This window comes from Passer domesticus, chromosome 2 (genome assembly GCF_036417665.1).
Source record: "Passer domesticus isolate bPasDom1 chromosome 2, bPasDom1.hap1, whole genome shotgun sequence".
Taxonomy (NCBI): Eukaryota; Metazoa; Chordata; class Aves; order Passeriformes; family Passeridae; genus Passer; species Passer domesticus.
Window position 1 is genome coordinate 82,108,569 of NC_087475.1, and position 20,736 is coordinate 82,129,304.

Genomic DNA, 20,736 nt, shown 5'->3' on the forward strand with positions numbered 1-20,736 from the left:
AACTGTTGACTAGAAGAATGTCATGTTTATATCCTGTGATGCCTGAATTATTCTGAATTGAGCTTTAGAAAATGAAGGGCTTATAAAGTTGCTCTATAATTCAATTCTCCGTATATCCATGGATAATACTAATATGAGTGGATGGGATGAGCTAGTCATAACACATTATATTGTCTGAGGGCAGGCACTGAATTAATTAGAGGGATATGTCTTGATCTGAGCTCTGAGCAAGAGGCAGTCCTCACTGATGTCAGTGGCAAAACTTCAGCTGATTTCAGCAGGAGGAAAATTTCACATTGCTTGTGTCATTATTCTAAGTCTAGCTTGGTTTCCTTTGCCATATTTTCCTGCATTTGCTGAACAGGATGTTAAAAAATGTTAAAACAGGATGTTAAACTCCCTGGGAGACTGTGAATATTATTTTATTTGTGGTTTTTATTAACTGTGTGCTAATTATTGCTTTTATGGGCTTGAAATGACTTATTCTTTCTCTGAAAAAAATCCTACATAACATCTGTCATTTTAAAACCTTTACACATGCAGAATTTGCTATGCATGCAACTAGAAATTTTATATTAGCCCCTCTAGATCTACTAGAGTATACACCAAAGTCTGGAGATTTAAGACTTTTTAGAAAGTAATATTCTGCTTACCTCTGTACTACTAGACCAGTGCAACCTTTCTAGGAAGGCATGGTTTTAAAAAAAAAGGTCCTAAAATAATATTGTTAACATACCATTCTTACCTTTCTGTTCCATGTTCAAAGTTTCATCCTAAAGTTTCTGATTAGTCATAAACAAATTCTCTCCAAAATAATAAGTTTTAGTGTTAACATATGCATTGCTATTAAGAGTAGCTGCTGAAACATAAAATATGCTTCTTTAAATTTTATTTTGTGTTGGCCAACTTTTAAACTCATTTTTGTTTAATGTTTACTTCTCTATGAAATACCTAGATATATTAGTTTATACTGATTTAATCATAGTGTTCCCCGTTTATACATTAAGTATAAATATATTTACTACTAAAAGTGTTACTTTGCAACAAAAATAAGAAATAACATCTCAAATGTTGGTTTGAATTATATTTCATAGCATAGTTTAGTAGCTCTTAAATGAACTGTCAAATGTAAAAAAAACCCCACTTAATAGCTGGCATACAGACGAGAGATTATAGCATGCTGATTATTACATGCATCTTTTCAGGCTGAAAATCCTGTAAATATATACTCATATGAAAAAATATATATGCATGCATATATAAATCATATGATTATATGTGTTACATTTTCTATCAAATAAGTAAATGTCTTCACTTAAACCATTTTTTCCCCATTTCTGAAGTATTTTTAAAGTAGTAAGGCTATCACAGTTATCTGTTCATTTGTATGCATATGTTTGAATTTATCTTAAATATCGTTGTTGCGTGTCCTAAAAAGTAGTGGCTGGATGTCTGATGGGGAATCATTCCATCTCTGGCAGCCTCAGTAAACTGTCATCATAAAATAACTCTCATTCAGAATAGGGTTTGTTTGGTTTTTTTTTTTCTCCTAGTGATCTTGATGTAATGAAAAATCCTCTCACCCAATGGGAGCAATCATGAGTAGAAATTCAGCACTGGTTTACATACCTCTTCTGCAGCAGAGCAAACTGAAGATCTTTCTGCATTTAGGGTCATCCCAGAGATGTCTCCATTCCAGGGACATGGGGTATATAGAAAATAGCTTTGTGACAGCATTTGAAGACAGAAGGTATTTGCTTATCATTTCTGCCAAGCCCTGATTTCTGCTCATGACTTTTTTTGTTATTTGTTATACAACCTTTGTAGATTACATAATAAATATATCAATGGACTCTACTTTCTGGTGCCCTGAAGCTATTCTGAAGTATGGGATTTTGGAGGAGATAAAAATCAGTATTTTCACAGTAAAAATGCATAGGAAATTGAAGTGCTTTAGACATGAACCATTATTTTTCCTTTCTTTCTTTTCTGCTGTTGCTGACATTATGTAACTGGTGGCTTTTAGGCTGTCACTAGGAGGAGTTTAAGGTTTGAGGAGCTTAGAGTGAATTTTAGATATGACTCAACAGCATTAACATTGTTGAAAAGAAAAGCTGCTGCCATATTTGGAAAATACACTTCAAAGATATGAAGTAATCTTTTACCCTGTAAAAAAATATTGATGGGAGCAGTCCTGATGTCTGATGGCCACTTCCCAAAGAAATTTTAGGTTTGCCTACAGGGCACATCCCTTTGCTAGGCTTTACTCTCTTTTGACCATCCTTATCTAATGCAAAATCTGAAGAAAAGTGCTTCCCACTCATTTTTTTACATGTCATGAAAAGCTTACTTTCTCCTCCCTCTCTGCCCCTTATTAAAGGCTTATCAGTTTCTCCTGGTAACTATAGCCAGGAGACTGGACACAGTGTGGGAACTGCCCGCTTGGAATGTGAACAAGCATTAACTTGGGATAGGACATCCCTATGTCTATACAGGTCACAAGAGCTCATTCCATCCCTGCCCTCTCATCTTCAGCCCACAGAGCTCTCATTCTGGTTCTCACTGACAGCAGCAAACAAGTCACGTCCATGGCACTCTCAGCATTATCAGAGCATCTCAAGGTAGCACTGCATCTGTAGAGACAAGGACCAGCTGGGCACTTCAGGAAGTATGACACCCTGAATGACAGCAAATTTAGAAATCAGCTTGTCAGAGGAAAGTTGGATAAAACTGGGTTTATTTAGTCTGGACAAACCTCAAAACCTTTCTAAATAATTTATCTAGAGAGAACACAGCAAAAAAAGTAAGGGACTTCCATTTCAGCACAACTTGGCATTTAATCCCAAGAAAACCAAATTGTCTAGCCACCCAAAACACCCTTCTTTCTGGAAATATGTCAAATATTTTTCTTCTTCTCATGAAGGAATTATTTGAGAATCAAAAGAGCATACTGCACAATTTGAGTGGTCTTGGTGTTTTCAGGAGTTTCAGGCAAATTTCCCCTCAATTTAGGGGGCACCTCATATGAATTATATGTATAGATATAACTCCAGTTAAAATGGTCAGGTTTGACACCTGACAAGTGTAAAGAAATAGGAATCACACATTGGAAAGTATTTTTTTTGTACACCCGAATACAGTCAGGCAGAATTACTTTGCAGCTCTGAACTACAGATGAACACAGCTGCAAAACTCTCTGTTTTCATGCAAATTAGCTGTTGCTATAGGCTACCATCCCTCAAGTTGCCATCACAACCTTTCTCAGCTTGGGGAAGTTTGGATACTCAGCAAGTAATTAGCACCAGTAATCTCCTGTGTAAGGTATGGCCAAATTCACTGCATATCTACTTCTAGCTATCATATTGTAGAAAAAGATGAGCCAAAATGCCTAATAATAATCAAGTAAATTCTTTTCTTTGAATTACTCTTAAATGTATTTATCTTATAATATGCATGAAAAGGAAGGAAAAAAAATTAGGAACTGCAATCTAAAAAAAGCCAGGCAGCAAAACAAGAATTCGTTGCATGCACAGTTATTATAAAACGAGCTCATCTAAATGCGTCAGTTTACAGCTGCTCAGCAAAAGCAATGCCACCCTCCACTCAGTATTAACCAAACAAATTTACCTTTGCAAGACCCGTAGTGCTTTGAGAAGAATGTGAGGACTGTTCAATACTTTTAGAGCTTTTAAAATATATGGAAAAAAACCTTGGAAGAGCAGAGAAATACAGTGAAATTAATTTTAAAGCCACTGAGACAAAAACTCCTACACAGGTGGAGAAATATATTTTCAAGTGCTATCGGTCAGATTTTTGGCAGAGAGTGATTATAGATGTGGGCAGAACAGCAATTTCCATCACTATTATGTGGCCTGCCTACAAACAGATTTTTGCATAACAAAAAAGAGACCAGTCTACAGCCTAATGAATGCACTCATTAACTGTAATAATGTTAGCTATAGCTTGAAAGGGACTTCAGAGAAAAAGAAATCAGCTCAACTGATTCCAAGATTCTGCTGCATTTTTAACATAGAAAATAAATGGAACAGTTCACAAAAGGCAGTCTATTTTTGTTGTACACCTGTGTCTCTTAGTATTTTGTCTAATCTTAGAAATAGAGGTTTAGAATATGTGCTGAACTTTCCAAGTGGTTTTCACAGGAATCCTAAAGCTATGTTTGCCAGCTCACTGGTATTAACTCACAGCATTTTACTGATCATAATTTGTCCAGAGCCTAGAGCTGAAAACATTCTTTCAGTCTAGTGAATCACTTAATGGACCAAACCACAAGACATCTCTGCAGCTTTCTATGCTCTAAGGAACTAGAATGTTAAAAGACAGGGCACAAGGTAACATGGGGAGGAGCTTCTGCAGGAACACCACTTCCAGCTGCTGTCCTGCATGGCCACCAGATTGCAGCTGTAGCTGGCTTAGCATTAGACCTCTCCCTTCTCCCTTCTGCCACCCAGGACTGGCAGCAGCCTACAGCAGATAACTCCATCATCCCAGTTAGGTTGGTTGGTTGGTTAGTTAGTTAGTTAGTTAGTTAGTTAGTTAGTTAGTTAGTTAGTTCCCAAAAAATCTTTATATCTTTGTAGTATCTTCCTAATAATACCTGATAGATCTTGATAGCATATACCTGATACCTTGATAGCTTATCAAAGACAGCCTTTTTTTTTTAAAGTGAGCAGCTAACAAAAATATCTCCAATAGTCAAAAAAATCAAATTTGCAACTCACTGTTGTTTAATTCATTAGTATAATAAAACTAAAATGAGTTGATTGTCAAGTATTCACAAAATAGTGACTGAAAAGGATTGCAGTAGTTTCAGGGACCGTCAATTTGCACAGTGTATCTCTTTGTTCTGCCTCTCTTGTATTATCCAATTTAGCTCTTGCTAAATTTTGAAGCAGTCTATAGTTAATGGTCTTCAAATCACAGGTTGTGTATTGTTTTCTATAATTCTATTCTCACAACAGCAAAGTCCCAATTCTGTCAGGATACTGCATGGAATGAAACAAAACCACAACAGGCATTGGCATTGTTCAGGAGTATTTAAATCAGAAGTTGTCCTTGAAGGATATTGTGCTACTGAATGGAAAAATAGTCAATTATAATATTTATTTAATCTCTTTATCAGCATAGGATTTTTCAATTTGAAACTTTTTTAGTCCAGCTGTCCCAAAAAAAGTGGCAGGATTTCTCTACTTCCTTGAAAGGCTTCTCAAGAATCTGAAAACTTTCACTGAAATCAATATTATAAACCCTATAACTGAGATTTAAGAAATGTCTTAAACAAGTATAAAAGATTTGAAAAATTTGCAATATTTAAAAATTAAATCTGTGTCTATTTAGTGTGTAGGCATGTCAGTTTGTGCAAATCATTTTGTAGTTGTTCAAATATGGTATCTTATTGTTGACTCATTGGCTTCGGAGTTTCATTTCCCATGACAAAGGTCATTTGGACTATGGAAGTCACAAGTCTTACATATAGGGCCAATATTACAGAATTGGTGCTATGGATATTCAAAACTGAGAAAGTGGCCTTAAACTGCCAGACCTGTGTTTACTTCAGACTGACAAAATGTCTAAATTAGGAAACATAGAATTTCTTTTCTGCTTTAAAACCTCAAACATTATCTCAATTTTACTGAGATATTTTTATTTGAGGATTAGAAGTAAAAACCTTCCTTTCACCCAACAAAAGAGAGATAAAACAGTTTCATTTTTATTTAGAGTAATTTTGACCCAGTGTACACTCCTGCCTACCCTGACTGCATCACTGGAATTAGCTGTGTGTATAGCTTAACACCTCACTTTGCCTAAATAAATTTCCTTGTTGCTTCCTGTAGCAATGAGAAAAAATAAAATAATGAAAAAATAACTCAGGCAAAACATTACCAGAAGCTGTGGGAGCTGTGAAGGAGAGTTATTGTTTTAAATTTCTTTGAATTTTTTTGTCTAACCTGCTGGGTTTTATGGAATCATCATTCTCTGACATATGTCAAATCTCAACAACTACTATTGCACAGTGGTTGTCAAGAAGTCAGATAGCCTACTGCCATTCCTTCACCAAGGCAGGGGCATTTATATCAGATGGATGCTGTTCTGTCTTGCTCTCTGACACCCCTAAGAGTCTTCACTTCAAGCTATTCTAGTTCCTCATTCTCTTTGCTGTGAAGGAAAATTTCCTGGTGTCTGAGTCATTCTCTTTTCAGTTTAAGTCCTGAATGCTTACCTCAATATGATAAACAATTTGTGATCTTTTAGACGATACTTTTGATGTACCTGAAGACGAATAGCACATGTCTTCCCTAGTATTGTGTTTGGTTCTTTAGGCTATAAATCTTCAGCTAATTCAATCAAGCCTGTGTTCTAGATCATCTCACTTTTTGGTTCACCCTTCACCTCTGAAACTAACAACTAGATTTTTAAATAGTTATTTCTATCCTGTAGAATACTCCACTTTCACCAATTTTGGGATAGTAGTTTAACATTTGCTTTTCCACCTTGTCCATCTGAGGCTTTGTTATCTCTACATTGTTGTCTGTACAATACACACTTTGAGTAGGTTTTATAGAATATTCCTAAACACCTTCTGCTCATGAAGCTAAGCTGAAATACTTATTTGAATGAGAAGCAGTTCTGTTGAATTAAGATCTCCTGCAGAAAAGTTGAGATTATGTAATTGTTATTAAAAAGTTGTCATTTCCATATTTTTTTTAGTAATTTAAAGGTATAAAATATTATCTCCGTTGCAAATCTTCTTAGAGGGATAGCTAATCATAAAGTAATTCTGTAAATTTTATAGCACCCTGCTGGAGTAGATCTACAAATCTACTCCTTTGAAAATGATAAAGAAATTAATTACAAGAAAACAGGCTTTTTTTCTAGTTTGTTGTTGTTGGGTTTTTTTGTGTTTTTTGTTTGTTGGTTTGGTTTTTTGTTTTGTTTTGGTTTGGTTTTTTTTATGAGACAACTCATAAAACTGGGATGCTGACAGCATGGCTTTAATTCTTTCAAATTCTACCCAGTTAAAAAAAAAAAATCCCACACTACAAAGCCTATTACTTCTTGCATTCAAAAACTTGTCAGGTTCCATGAGGGTGGATAAAACTGCTTTTAAAACTTGCCAAAGAACAACATGAATCTTTTAAAGGAAAGGTTAAATAAGTCATAAATTTAAAACACCTTCTGTGGCTTTTATCACAAAACAACCCACAACGGGTTTTAACTCTGTCCAGTAAACATTCCTGGTGGAAGTGGGGGCTGTTTTTCTTCCTAAGCCTCTTGAGTTCAGTTGGGAACATTAACACCTATGTTAATCCCTAAGCTAGAAGGTAAATTTTCCAAATGTTAAAATGAACAGTAATGCTCATCTTTCTCCTTTTGAGAATGCATATTTTACTCTTCTGTTCTGAGCAAATCAGTGCATTTGAAATCTGAAGCATGTTTAATGGTTCTTTCAATTTGATTCTAGACACTGGATATGTTTTTCCCCCTGGTGAAGCTGCTATTTACTGACATTGCAGCTGTGCTAGGAAGACATAGTCAAGAGTCCAGGCTCTGCTGAAATAGTGTCTTATGCAGGAGTCACTCTCTGAGGGTGTGTTTGCTCTGTGAGGACAGCTGAATGCACAGCATAAGGAATGCACTGGGGACCAGGTGTCTGCAGCAGGATTTCTGCCTGCTCTGCAAAACACAAGAAAATTTTAAGACAGGCAGTGAATGATCTAAAGAGAGCAACAGATCCACACACATAAAGGTCACCTACATCACTTAAAGTATGACTAACTTAAACAAGGGCTAGCTTTAAAAAACCATGAAGATTTAAAATAAGACAAGTTGAGTTTATTTTTCATCCTTAAATTGCTCAATTTTTTAGGATTTAAAGGTATTCTCCATAGTCAACATCAGTTACTTTTTAGAGGAGGGGAAAATGCTAATCTGAGATTTTTCTCCAAGTCTCTGAGTTTTGAAAAACTGAAATATCACGTTCATAATAAAAGAGAAGTAATCTGAAATATTCCAATGAGATATGTACATTTTTAGGATTGAGTACAACTTCATAAATGGCAGTACTTCCAGGAAAATCCATTGTGAAAATGGGGAGAGGGAAATTACTCTGAACATTTGTGACATTTTGTTTGAGTGGAATTTTCAGTTGCTTCTGTCTCCTTGTGGTTTGAGTGTTGCAAGCTGAAAAGGTTAACAGCAGGGGATTAAAATTCTGTGTGCAGTACAGTATCACACCGCTCCACAAAGCTCCAGACACAAGCAACAAAGAAATAGGAGCAACACCTGGATCTGCATAATGCTCTGCCCAGCTTCATTAGCCATGTCTGCAGAGGGGATTAATTGCTTCAGATGCAATGCCATGTTGTCTCTGTGCTGGTCTTTCTGCTTGAGCAGTGCCAGCCCATTTGAGACTTGCTTCTGGCTCCTTGTGCTGTGCTCCATCAAGAGGCAGGGACATGGTCTGCAACACAGTCCTGCCCTTTGCACAGTGAGATGTCTTGTCCTCAAAGTCACAACCTCTCAGGTGAGAGTAGTATCAACCCAGTGTCAGGGAAATGCTGAACCCAAGTTTTTCTCCCCTCAATGAGGTTAATTGATGCAGAGATGCACTTGTATACAGCAGATTTCAGGTCTGTGATTTTTAACATTGTTTCAATTACCCTGTGTGGAGGATGTGGAATAGATAATTTAAGTAGAAGGTGCGGATGTCAAGCAAATATAAGTAAAATACTAAATTCTTCTAAAAGAATTACAGGTGCTTTACAAGAGTCTACTCGGAACCTCAACTTCTAGTGTGTGCTCTTAGGCTTTGATTTTCGGTGTTAAAGAAGCTCTTTTCTTATTCCTTTGAAAGGTCAATGTTGTGTCCCTTTCCTTTACCCCCGTAGTGACGGCTGGGCTGACAGGTATGACGTGACAGAAGGGTACCAGAACGAAGCTGTTGGTGGGATAACAATCAAGCTGCAGTCCCCAGACGTGAAATGGTTTGATGATTACTACCTACAGCTGCGGCCAGAAACCAACCATCGGAATCCATGGTTTCAGGAGTTTTGGCAGCACAGGTTCCAGTGCCGCTTGGAAGGATTTCCCCAAGAGAACCCTAAATACAACAAGACCTGCACAAGTAAGTGGATTTATTACTTCTGCTGAGTGAAACAATGTGAATGAAGGTCTGGTCTGATGCAGCATGGTCTGGTGAAATAGTGAGTTGGATTGGAAGGAAAAGAAGCTGTAATTGCAATGCTTGTGGTTTTCAAAATTATAAGAAGCTCAATTTTTAGTGTTCAGATTTCTAAAGAAACAGATAGAGCTTCAGTACCTAACTGATCTCCATATTTGAAAGACTTGATGCTACTCCACCTCCATAGGCATGTAAACACTTTCAAAAATGCTTCAACACAAAATTAAATTTACCTTTCCGGAAAAAGCTATTCATATTACTTTGGCTCAAAAAAGCCAAAGAGAGAGCTAATATACTAAAAGTTATCTGAAGCCCTTATGGCAGTGATGAGTATTTATGAACTTCATCTAAAACACCAGGTGATTTGAAATATGTCATTAGGTTTTCTTTCAGCCATGGGTCATTTCTAGATATGCCATTTTGAGCTGATTATTTTCATTCCATTGTGCTAATTTTAGCAAAAACTCTCACATTTTGTCATTTCTGCACTACAGATAGATGTGGTACATTTTTCTGAGGTTTTGGAGGGTTTTTAAAATTTATTTATTACTTCTGTTAATTGCTCTTTATTTCATGAGATGCCAAGCAGTACTAATGTTGTCTAGGTTGTGAACTGGCATCCATGTCTTGCATTCCAAAGGGTATGGGAACCTGTGGCACCAGTCAAATGGCAAGAGACACAGCAGGAACCAATGACTCAGTGCCACAGCACCTCAGCAAGAAGACCCCATACTACCTGGAAAAAGTCCTTCCTTTGAGGCGAGGAGGACTGTTTCACAAGCCCCTTCTCCTTTACTGTAACTCTCTGGGCAAATTTTTGACTATTTCTGACCCTTGAGATATCACTAATACCATTGTATGAATATTCTGGTATTCTGCCAGTGTTGGGGATAATGTGGTGCTGTGATGGGCATTAGTCCAACCACAGCTCTAAACCCCAAGGGTTCTTCCCTCCTAAAAATGTGAATATCTTCCACACACCCATGAGACCAAGAAATGTCTTAAAGGATCAGTCTTGGATTTACACAACACAAACCTCTACCTAAATCCCATTTAATGATCTTAAAGTCTTTCTTTTGATTTGGACAAGGTCTCACAGGAAGTTTGTGAGTGAGATATAAATTGAATCTAGGAATCCCAAAATCTCAGCATACACCTCCCACACTCTACTCACTTTTGCCCGTTATTTTTGTTCTGTTACCCACCCAACACAATTTGAGACAGGTTTTATTTGCACTGTTGACAGCTACTGCATATTGAGCAGCAAACTTCATTGATTTCCCCATGATAATGTAGACCTGAGATGTCAATGCAGTGGGCATAGATGAATGCAGGCTAATAAAGACCTGGTTTCCATCAGTGTGCCATGTGAAAAACATTTCAATTTTACTTTTGTTGGTTTCTTTTTTAATTTGCCTTTTACCAACAATGTGAGAATCCACCAACAATGTTTTATGTGAAAGATTGGGAACTATGAAATGTAAGTACCTAAAGAGTCTTTTATAGCACCTAAAATAAAATTCACCAAAACAGAAAAATTATCATGGATGTGCAGGGAGATGTTATTTTATACACTAATTCACCAGTCATGAATATTAGACAATCATTAAGCTTGATTTGTTTGGTGTGAACAAAATTCATGGCTAGAAGCTTTCCCACAAAGAACCACAGCACAAATAGGTTCCTAAAACTTAGGATTTTCAAAGACACAGAAAAAGATGCAAAAATCCAAATCTTCTGATTTGCAAATCATGACTAGAGAAGAAGGCTTTTTTTCCAAATAGATAGCTCTAATTTCCTTTTCTTCAGTTTTATTGTAGTATTCAGGGCTGGACCATGATGCATACAGTAAAACAATTAAACCCAGATTATAAAAGCTTTAATTCTCTCTTGCTGCTGTAGGGCAAAAATGTTAATTGTAGTTGTAGAATTTCCTGTGGATTAACCAGCAAGAAAGATATAAATGTATTCACTGAGAATGCAAGAGTGGGACGTTTGATGCTGTGACTTTAAGATCAAAATTACCATGAATATTTGAAATGGCATGGTAGTTGTTGTTTCTGTCTCATTTCCTATCACCCACAGGAATTTGAAAATTATGTCTTTTCAACTCCTATATTACTATTTGTTTATTTTGAACAGTCAAATTTGTGAGTCCTAAATTCCCTCAGTTCAGACTTCACAATTGTAAAGATGAATCTTGCCCTCAGTGGTCATAAATGTTTCATAGACTGTCCTAAGAGTTTCTGCATGATGAGGAATTAGTTTGGTTCTGATTTCACCTGGAAAGAAAGTAGGACTATGTCCTCTATTTTATTTCATTAAATACATGGTGTTCTCCAGAAGCTGCATTAAAAAAAAATTAAAAACCCCAAACACACTAAAAAATTAAGCTACAGGTGTTTCTTATGATTACAATTAATGAGATTAAGTTTGTTGAGAAATGCTGGAGAGAAATCAAAACCTATTTTTTTACACCAAAACTCAAGCAATTCTTTACTTCTTGGAATAAAGATAAAATGATAAACAGAGAGCTGATGTTAATAGACAAGGTCATTATTAAATGAATATGTCTATATAAAAGGCAACATTATATTTGTGGGAAATAAAATTAATTGTTCTCTGTAATCCAGTTGTGTTGTCATGAAAACATAATGAACAGTTAACAGTATAGTCAAGTTTATTCAATAAGAAAATAAACACAGGAAGATATAGCTAAAAATCTAAGTAATAAGAAATCTAAGCAATAACTCACTTCACCTATGCACCAGCTATGAATTTGGCTGTTAAAATCTCTTGATTTGCTTTGATGAATTCTGCCTAGTAGAATATTACGCTACATTTATCCCTATGACAGAAAATACGGGAAGCCATAAACCATTCTAATCATCTCCAGTGATTTGTGAGTATTTTTCTAACTTTTTAACATAAACTATTCATAGACAGTTTCAGGGCAGGTATTATTATTAATGAATATGTAATTCAGTATGATATGCATAATCAAATTATGAAATCAGCCAAACAAAGATAATCCAAAAAAAAGGTTTTTTCTCCATTAATTTCTATTAAGGACTAAAAAGTTTCCATTCCTTCACATAGACTTAGTTCATACTGAGATGAAAATTTCAGCATCCAGCTCATTTTTCTTTTGCAGATTAGAACATACTTGCTTAATCCAAATGGGTGCCACTGCTGTCACTTCTAAGAACATTGATTTTCTGCCCAGCTGGAACACTACAGAAAGTGAGAAGTTCACAGACTTATCTGACTTGATTTTCAGTGTAATCAGTTCCATGACACAGGAGAGCTGCTACAAGCCACTTCTGAAGAGCAAGTGTCAGAACAAAGAATTTAAAGTGCATGCGTAAAAGGAGACATTTAATGGCCTCCAAACACCAGGGATTTTACAAGATTTGGGGTTGGTTTCACCTCTAGCAGAGGTTTTCTTAATAGCGAAGACTATAATTCAAAGAAGTTCATAAATAGGTGTGCAAGCTGATCCAGATGAGTAACTCCCCTCAATGACCAGCTTCAGCTCTCAAAAGGCTAATCTGATCCCTTGGTGTTGATTGCCTTTAGACCTTTGAAGATGAGATATTTATGCAATTGCTTTCTTTCAGACAGAGTTCCCACCACACCTCTAATTCCTAGTATGTTTTCATCCTGGTGAGGATGTTTTAAAAAATGCATCTTTACATCAAGCAGAAACAAAACCCAACATAAGTTAATTATGTGGTGAAGCTCTGGCTCAATGGACAGTACTGGAAAAAGACAAGTCCTCAAAGCCACCAGGACCAGAAGCATATTTATTACATTTACCAGTCTGTTGAATTATTTATTCTGCCTGCACTGTTAAGTGATATTATTTTTTCCATGCTGTGCAAAAGCTGGAGGCATGGATGGAACAGCGTTATTAATGGTGATACTCAAACACAGAGCAATACAAGAATACACATCCCAAGTATCTGTGATCTAAGTCATAGACAATAAAGAGTAAATAAATAGAGGCTGGTGCTGCTGAAGTAGTGCAGTACTTACTTTGACTGACAGAGGCTACAGACTTAAGAAAAAAATAGCAGTTTCATGTAAAGGAACAGTGGGAACAAGAATCTGGAGGGAGGTGATAGGTCACTTGTGTAGGTACTTAGAGCAGGGTCCTGATGTTAAATACTGCAGTTGAAAGCAGTGAAGTGAAAACAAAGAGAAATTGTGGGGTCTGGGTCATCACAGACAGAGGTCAGCCACAAACAAGACATAGAGGGCACTGAAAGTGAGGAAAGCAGCTTATGTCTGCCATGGCTGGGAGCAAGGACCCAGTGACAGGGTTTGTAGGGAAGAAGAACACACAGTGATGTACAGGTATCCTGGTTACATCTCTCAGGAAAAGGATATTTGGAGCAGCATTCTGAGTGCATCTTAGAAGGGTGCAAAAATCCCAAATTTCATTTATGATTTAACCATGTGGCTTCTCTGAGATAAAAGTGCTTTTTCTGAGGTTGTAAAAATTCTCATAAAAGAAGGATGACCAATGTATCTCCAAGCAATTTAGAAGAGGATTAAGGATGAATTAGTTTATTTGCAGAAAGGGAGATTAGGGAAATTTGGGATAAATACAAGTAAAGTTTTTCTGCTAAAGGTACAAATTTGCACATAAAATGAAAGTGCAAAAAAATACCTACCTGTTTGCTTAATCTCATCCAGTTCCAGATATTTTTAATGAGTGCAAAAGGACCCACAGAAAGTCCATGGTTTCAGATGAACAGAAATTTGGTTTAACAAATGTCCCTTTTGGGTTTCTAGATAGAATGAAGGAATAAAACATGACTGTCTAGTCTTTTGCACTGCAACATGCAAATCTGTTGATTAAATGTAGGCTCTGATGCCAAAATGGGTTCAATCAGGACTCAGCCAACAAAACATAAGAGCTGTCAGAACAGAAAGGTATTTTCCATATTTCAAGGAATGTGTCACATTTAGACATCATATTCCTCAGACTTAACATTCCTATACTTTCATTTTTAGATGGCAAATAAAAGTGGAACAAAGTTAAAATTATTTTCTGTTTTTTAAACAGTGAATTAGAAAGCATTTTAATTCTTCTGAATAAATCCTGTGTGTGATTCAGTTTGATATTTATGCTTGGGCACTGCCAAGCCAAATTATGGTCCAGGCCTCATTTTTATGCCCCACATTTCAGACCTGGAACTCAAACATGGTTATTACTACTTTTACAGTGATGTGTGTCAGATCCAGAAATTTCCAAAGGCAAATCAGCTGTAAAGCATAAATCCAGACCTGAATTTTCTAGCAGCCTGATATGATCTGAGCCAGGAGCCCACACAGATATGTCACTATATTTTTGATTCAGAGAAAGAAGCAATGTGACACTAAAAACTGCTACATGCTCTGATTTATATTTTTGAAAGCCTTTTTTTATATTAATTGATCCTGAATTTAACACATCTGTAACTCAAACACTTTAATAGATTGAATCTTCTCATTGTTACAGAATTCACCAAACTCCTCCAAAGTCCAACTACAAAACTACATTTGTTTTTCTTCTTCTTTATGTTCCCTCATTTCTTCCTTCAATATATTGGATATATTTGATGATACACCTAATATGACTTCCTTATATTGCAATTGCTTTTCCAACTGCCTTCCTGAGCCTTGAAAACTATCTGGATTGTGTCTCTTTAGCCTTAAAAATTAACTCATAATTAAATTTATTCAGATTATATACATTTCATATTGGATGTTGCAATTGGAATACCTCCTGTCATTCTTTTCTCTCTGCAGCTCAACTTTCTATATGGATTAAAATACTCCATATAAACATGTTTGCAAGTACAGTGAGTTTTATACCACCATTTAATGTACTTTTGCACCTGTAGCAGTTGAGCTCGTTGCAATTTGTGACCAAAGAAACTGAATTCTGTAGAGAAAGAATAGTACTGTTAAGAAAATTATACAGAGAAATAGGTATCTATTTACTTGCCTTCTCCTAGGACTACCTGTTGCTGATACTTTTTTTTGCTGATTATACTGAACTTGAGAAGAGAAGCCAGACTACCGCTGTTTTGTGGGCACCCAGGGATGAAGGTCCAGCCCTCATCAGATTTGTGAGCACTCTGAGAATGCCAAGGTTGTACAGGTTTAAAGAGGTGTAAAACACCAAAGTCAACTAAGTCCTCTGAAAAAGGCATTTCAAAGTCATCTCTGGATTTCAATACATTGAATTTGGTCTCTCAGTCATTCTCAACACTTAGGTGCTACTCAACATGTAAAATGTAACAGTGCTGATAGTGGCTTTCAGTTAAGAAGAGTGAGATTTAGAATTGGTCAGAAGCATTGGGCGAGGGAATTACACTGGAAGGTATTTCCTTGTCAAATTTTAAAAATGTTCCATAGCAGCATTAAAATGGGTCATTTTTTGTTTTCTTATCTCAGAAATGCTGAAAAGCTTTGTTTTAAGCTTTAAATTTACCTTCACATTGTTTCATTTTTATGCTGTGTGTTTTGCCTCAGCATCAAAATTACATTTTGTGGCAAAAAAAAGGATATTTGAACTGCATAAAATTTCCCATAGAGCAAAAAATACCTCTTTTCTTCAGTCCAAGAGCCTGTAATAAATTAAAATAGGAAAACAAATAAATAAATAAACTACTGCAATTGATTTTTTTAGTAGAAAAATACACCCAGAACCTTACAAATTATACAGAACTGAAAGTCACTTTATCATTTCACATTGCTTTGCTAGAAAGCTCTGATAATAGACTCTGGAAAAAGTTCCAAAATCAATCTTTTTTCTATATTTTTAAACAAGGACAATTTAACTTGATATGAACAATATGGTTCTTGTTTACAACCTTTCCTCTGTTTTACAAGATACCACACATTTCTTCAGTGCATGTTTCTGGGATGACTGACTTGGTGGCATGTCATCCAGTGCATACAGATCCAGGAAAAATTACATGTGTTCCCAAAGAGCACAACAGGGACAACCTGGACCTGCTGACAGAGCTAAGAAGCCACACACTATATCCTGAAGAAGACAGACACTAGCATGCTTTTGTTGGAAAGATTACCTGTTGTCCCCATTTTTTCTAAGAAATTCACTAAGGCAAGGAAAGAAAATATAGGTAAACACATTGGTGGATGGATTTCAAGTATGGTGAGCAGAATGTGAAATTGAGACATATTTGACAGCAAAACTAGAACTCATTTTTGTCAGCTTCTTGTCCCTCAAAACAAAACTTATCACAAAGAATCACTGAATGTTTTAATGGCTTATTTATTGAGATTGTATAGAAGCTGAATTGCGATAGAATCATGGAGAAACATTATGAAACTATTGGAGGCTGTAGGATATGCCTGTTGTTTCCATTGTAATATCTCTTATGACTTTGTAATAAACAACTCTTTGATCACTAAGTTTTAAAATAATAATAATAAATAAATAAATCCTAACAATTTCCCTTCATTTCAGTGCTAAACTCATTGCAAATCAAGGAAATTGCTCTGCACTTTGAAAAAAAAATATTTTCCCATATTTTTTACTGTATTTTGTTCTCCTATTTCTCCTCAGGGAATGAAATAAGGGAGTTGAGGGATTGCGGGGAATGTAAAGTATTTTTGCTCTTCCTTTTACCTTTTATTAATTTTTTAAATGCAAAGTATTGTCATTTTTGGAAAAGGTAGAAAGCAGAAAGAGCATATTAACCATAGTAATTTTGCACTCTTTAATATCCTTGCTTGATGAGGCTTTGTAGTATCACAAGCTGGCAAGCAGAAAAAATTGTATTTCATTTTCCCTGAGGGTAAAAATCTGGAAGAAAAAGAGGAATGAAATTTTACATCAAAAATCTATAAAATAATGAAATCTATTGAAGAATGCTTATTTCATGCTCAGTACTAGAAACAGTAGCCAATTTCAGAATTTGCTGCAAATATGTAGGTTTGGTTTGGTTTATTTTTCCATATTTAGAAGGAGGGGATCATTCTTAGAGGAACTATTTTATTAGTCTCACTGGTAGCCAGGACCACCAGTTCTGAGAGCTGCTGGAGTAGCTCTGGAGCGTGGGAAGCAGTCCAGAGCTGGCTCACTATGCAGAGGGACTAACAGCATCCATAAGTGCTTTATTGGATCACTGCCCATAAGTACACTAATTGTTTCTAAATAGATCCAAGAAATGAACCGTTGCTAGTTGGAATCACTTTCTTGGTGAAAGAACATGTTTCTTTTTCATCATCTAAACATTTGTGTGCTTTGGAGACTTGACAACAGAAAAGAACACATTTGGATGAGGAGTTTAGTGCTGGGCCATCTCCATACAGTTAATCATACAATAGAATCATGGAATAAAATGGTTTGGATTGGAAAGGAAAGACCATAAAGTCGTTTTATTCCCCTTGCCATGGGCAAGGACATTTTCCACTAGACCAAAGCTCCTTCCAACCTGGCTTGAACACTTCCAGGGATGGAGCATTCACAGCTAATCTGTGCAACTTGTTCCCATGCTTATCAACTTCAATTTCTTCCTCTAAACCTGACCTCTTTCCATTCAAGGCCATTCCCCTTTGCCCTATCATTATGTGCCCTTTTGAAAACTTCGGCATAGATTCATAAAGTTGATGTATTCCACACTGTCACCCCCATTAAATTCATCTGTGCCACCTTTCTATGTCATGATCCTGTGTCAGAAAAGGTTCTTGACTGAAGACGGCACTCATGGATGAGTAATAAGAGCAAGAATATGTGCTAGAGTTCCAGCAGGAGCAATATGCAAGAACTCTTGAGTGCACAATGTGTTTAAGGCTACCTAAATCATAACTGTTGCAGAGATAGATTTAAAATATTTTTTACTTTTTTTGTTTTTGTTGTTGAGTGAGAAACTTCCTTTTAGCTTGTGTAATCGACCTTCCTTTAAAACCACTAGTAGGACTACTGGGGTAAGTAAGGGTTACTTACATGCTTCAAGTCTGACATGCGAAAATATTTTGTGAAATGGGTTGAAAGTAACTTTTAGACTTGGTTTTGATTGGGTTTTTTTAATGCTGGCATTTTTTAAGGCTTTATTACAATATACTAAAAAGAGGAAAAAAAATTTTGTCTTAGTTTTTGTGATTTTCCCTTAAATACAGAATCTTTTGGTACTATAAACTTACCTTGGCAGGCTGAATTTGCCCCAGTATTGCCAAGTGAGAAAATTAATATCTCAGGTGAATTTGTTCTTCAGCTGCAGGAAGTATATTAAAATTCTCATAGCAGCTAAATCCTTCACAACTCCATTGACAATTGCCAGCAGCTTCTAGGAAGAGCTAAGCAGCCTCATTATAAATCATCAGGTGAACAGAATGAGATTCAGTGTTTAAAGAAAATCAGAACAATAATTTCATAAAATTGAAGCACAAAGCCCAGTGGAGACTAAGAATTAAGAAATAAGTTATTAGATTTTTAAGCAATCATATGCAATAAAGAAGCTGAAATAGTGTTTTATGATAAATAATATTGCCAATGCAAATCTGATTCATTCTAATGGCTACTATAATTAACTGCATGGTGTGTAAGGTGCTAATTTTGTGGATGAATAATTGGTTAAAACAAGTTTTATGCATTGCAGTGTAATATGCTTGTTCAATTTTCCACTTAATTTCAATTAATATAGGTTTTACATGTACTTCACTGATGCAGTTTTTATGCCTATTATTTTTAATTAGGGAAAAGAAATACCTTGGTAGAACAGAACAAATGAACAGCACTGTGTGTTTTTCTGTTTTTGTTTTGTTTTGTTTTGTTTTTATTAACATACTTCATTTTTGTATTAGTCTTCCAAAATGTTAATAATCACTGCTCCTGAGGTTGTCTGGAAATGATGGTGCCAGCTTCCACATAAAACAGAGAGGGAAAAGGAATCTTTCTGTTCTCTCATTTATTTTCTGACCTCTACACAGTGTTTCTCAGTCCAAACTATGTGTTTTGTTACCCTTTCTGGTGTTTCCAGTGCTGCAATAGATTTTAGTGATTAGCACTGTGGGGTGATTTTCTTGTTCACCACTGAAAAGGTGTGCTTGTACGCAGTCATAGCTGCTTTATGACAGAATTGATCACCAGCTTGAGATTCTTACCCTTTTCCAATAAAGGTGCCTACCCATCGGAATGGGTTCTTGTCTCCTGGATGGATATTGTTAAACTAGATGAGTGCCACCCTGAGAGTCATATATTAGTCTTCATTTCCTTGCCTCAGTCTTCATATGACATAAAATACTTCTCGGATTGTGCTTCCTCTGCAGCTCAGATGGTCAGGTGTGAGAAGCATCCCTGCCCCTCCCCAGTGCATCTGTGGCAGGCAGACTCTCATGGAGTGGACAGGTTATTTGCATTCCCTTTACTCTGGGCTGCCTACACAATGGACTCCCTAACTCCTAGGGTCGCTGCTTGGTAGATAAAAGCAGAACAAATGTTCTAATAGAGCTTTTTGTTTGTCCTGCCTCCAGAGATAAACCTTTCTAGGTGTCAGATAAATATCCAGCAGCATTGATGCTGTTGTTTTATCTCTGACTCTTCTCACTTCCCCAGTATTAAAGATCTTGTGGCCAGAATGCAGCAGGAAAGAAAATCTCCGACCAACCCTTCCTTAGTTTGCCTGGTGCTGTCAACAGAGGAAATCTGTGTTAGTAATAACAGTGTGCTATAAAAAATAAAGGTATTTAAGGTGCTGCTGAATGAATTTTTTTCTTTGTATTTTACAGAAGCAGAAATAGAGAATAGTAGTGCAAACATCATGCTTTGAAAGACAAAAGAATAATTACAGAGTAATTGCCTAACCCACACTGTCAAACCCTTCACAGATTTTAATGTATTTGCCTGTATTGCATTTTTATCCTCACTTCATAAAGAGAGAGGACCAAAAGATAAGAGAGTTATTGGGGGGAATTTTGGTACAGTAAAGGAGTGGTGCCTAGGTCAGTCTGTTTGCACAGGATTATCTGCATGTCTCTGAAACAAAAGTGTTTTCATAGAATTATAGAATGGCTTGGATTGGAAGAGACCTTAAATATTGTATAGTTCTAATTCCTCTGCCATGAGCAAGAACACCTTCCACCAAACCAGGCTGGTCAGAGCCCCCACCCAACCTGACCTTGAGCACTGCCACAGATGGGGCACTGACAACTTCCCTGGGCAACAGAGTTCACTGATTTTCCAGAAGTGGAACTTTTTTTATAAGGTTTCTAGAGAGTAAACCTCTTATTATCATTTACACTTCAACCAATATTTATGAAGGTTTGAAGAGATTTCTGCAGGTTGAGAGAAGTTTCTGGGTTCCTTAAAATATTATGTTATAATGTCCAAGGTGCATGCTTTAAAAAATACACATAAAAGACCAGCACTCTAAAATCAACATAAGCGAGGTGAGCTGATGAGTTGCAGAGAGAAGTATATCATCTGGATAATACAATATTTAAAGAAAACCTCTACTTTCATTTCTTTGCTTTTATTCTAATATGGTCAGTGTGTGTACCAATAAAAACATCTT

General features: G+C 36.2%; 1 protein-coding gene across 8 annotated transcripts in view; it reads left to right on the forward strand.

The window, feature by feature from the left end:
* The window catches only part of GRM5 (glutamate metabotropic receptor 5), a 244,074-nt gene that overhangs the window by 173,227 nt on the left and 50,111 nt on the right, over nucleotides 1–20,736 (forward strand). For all 8 annotated transcript variants that reach the window (XM_064409584.1, XM_064409583.1, XM_064409576.1 and 5 more), the window contains one exon: nucleotides 8,907–9,142. In XM_064409584.1, the coding sequence (XP_064265654.1) occupies nucleotides 8,907–9,142 (236 nt within the window). The remainder of the gene's footprint in view (nucleotides 1–8,906; nucleotides 9,143–20,736) is intronic.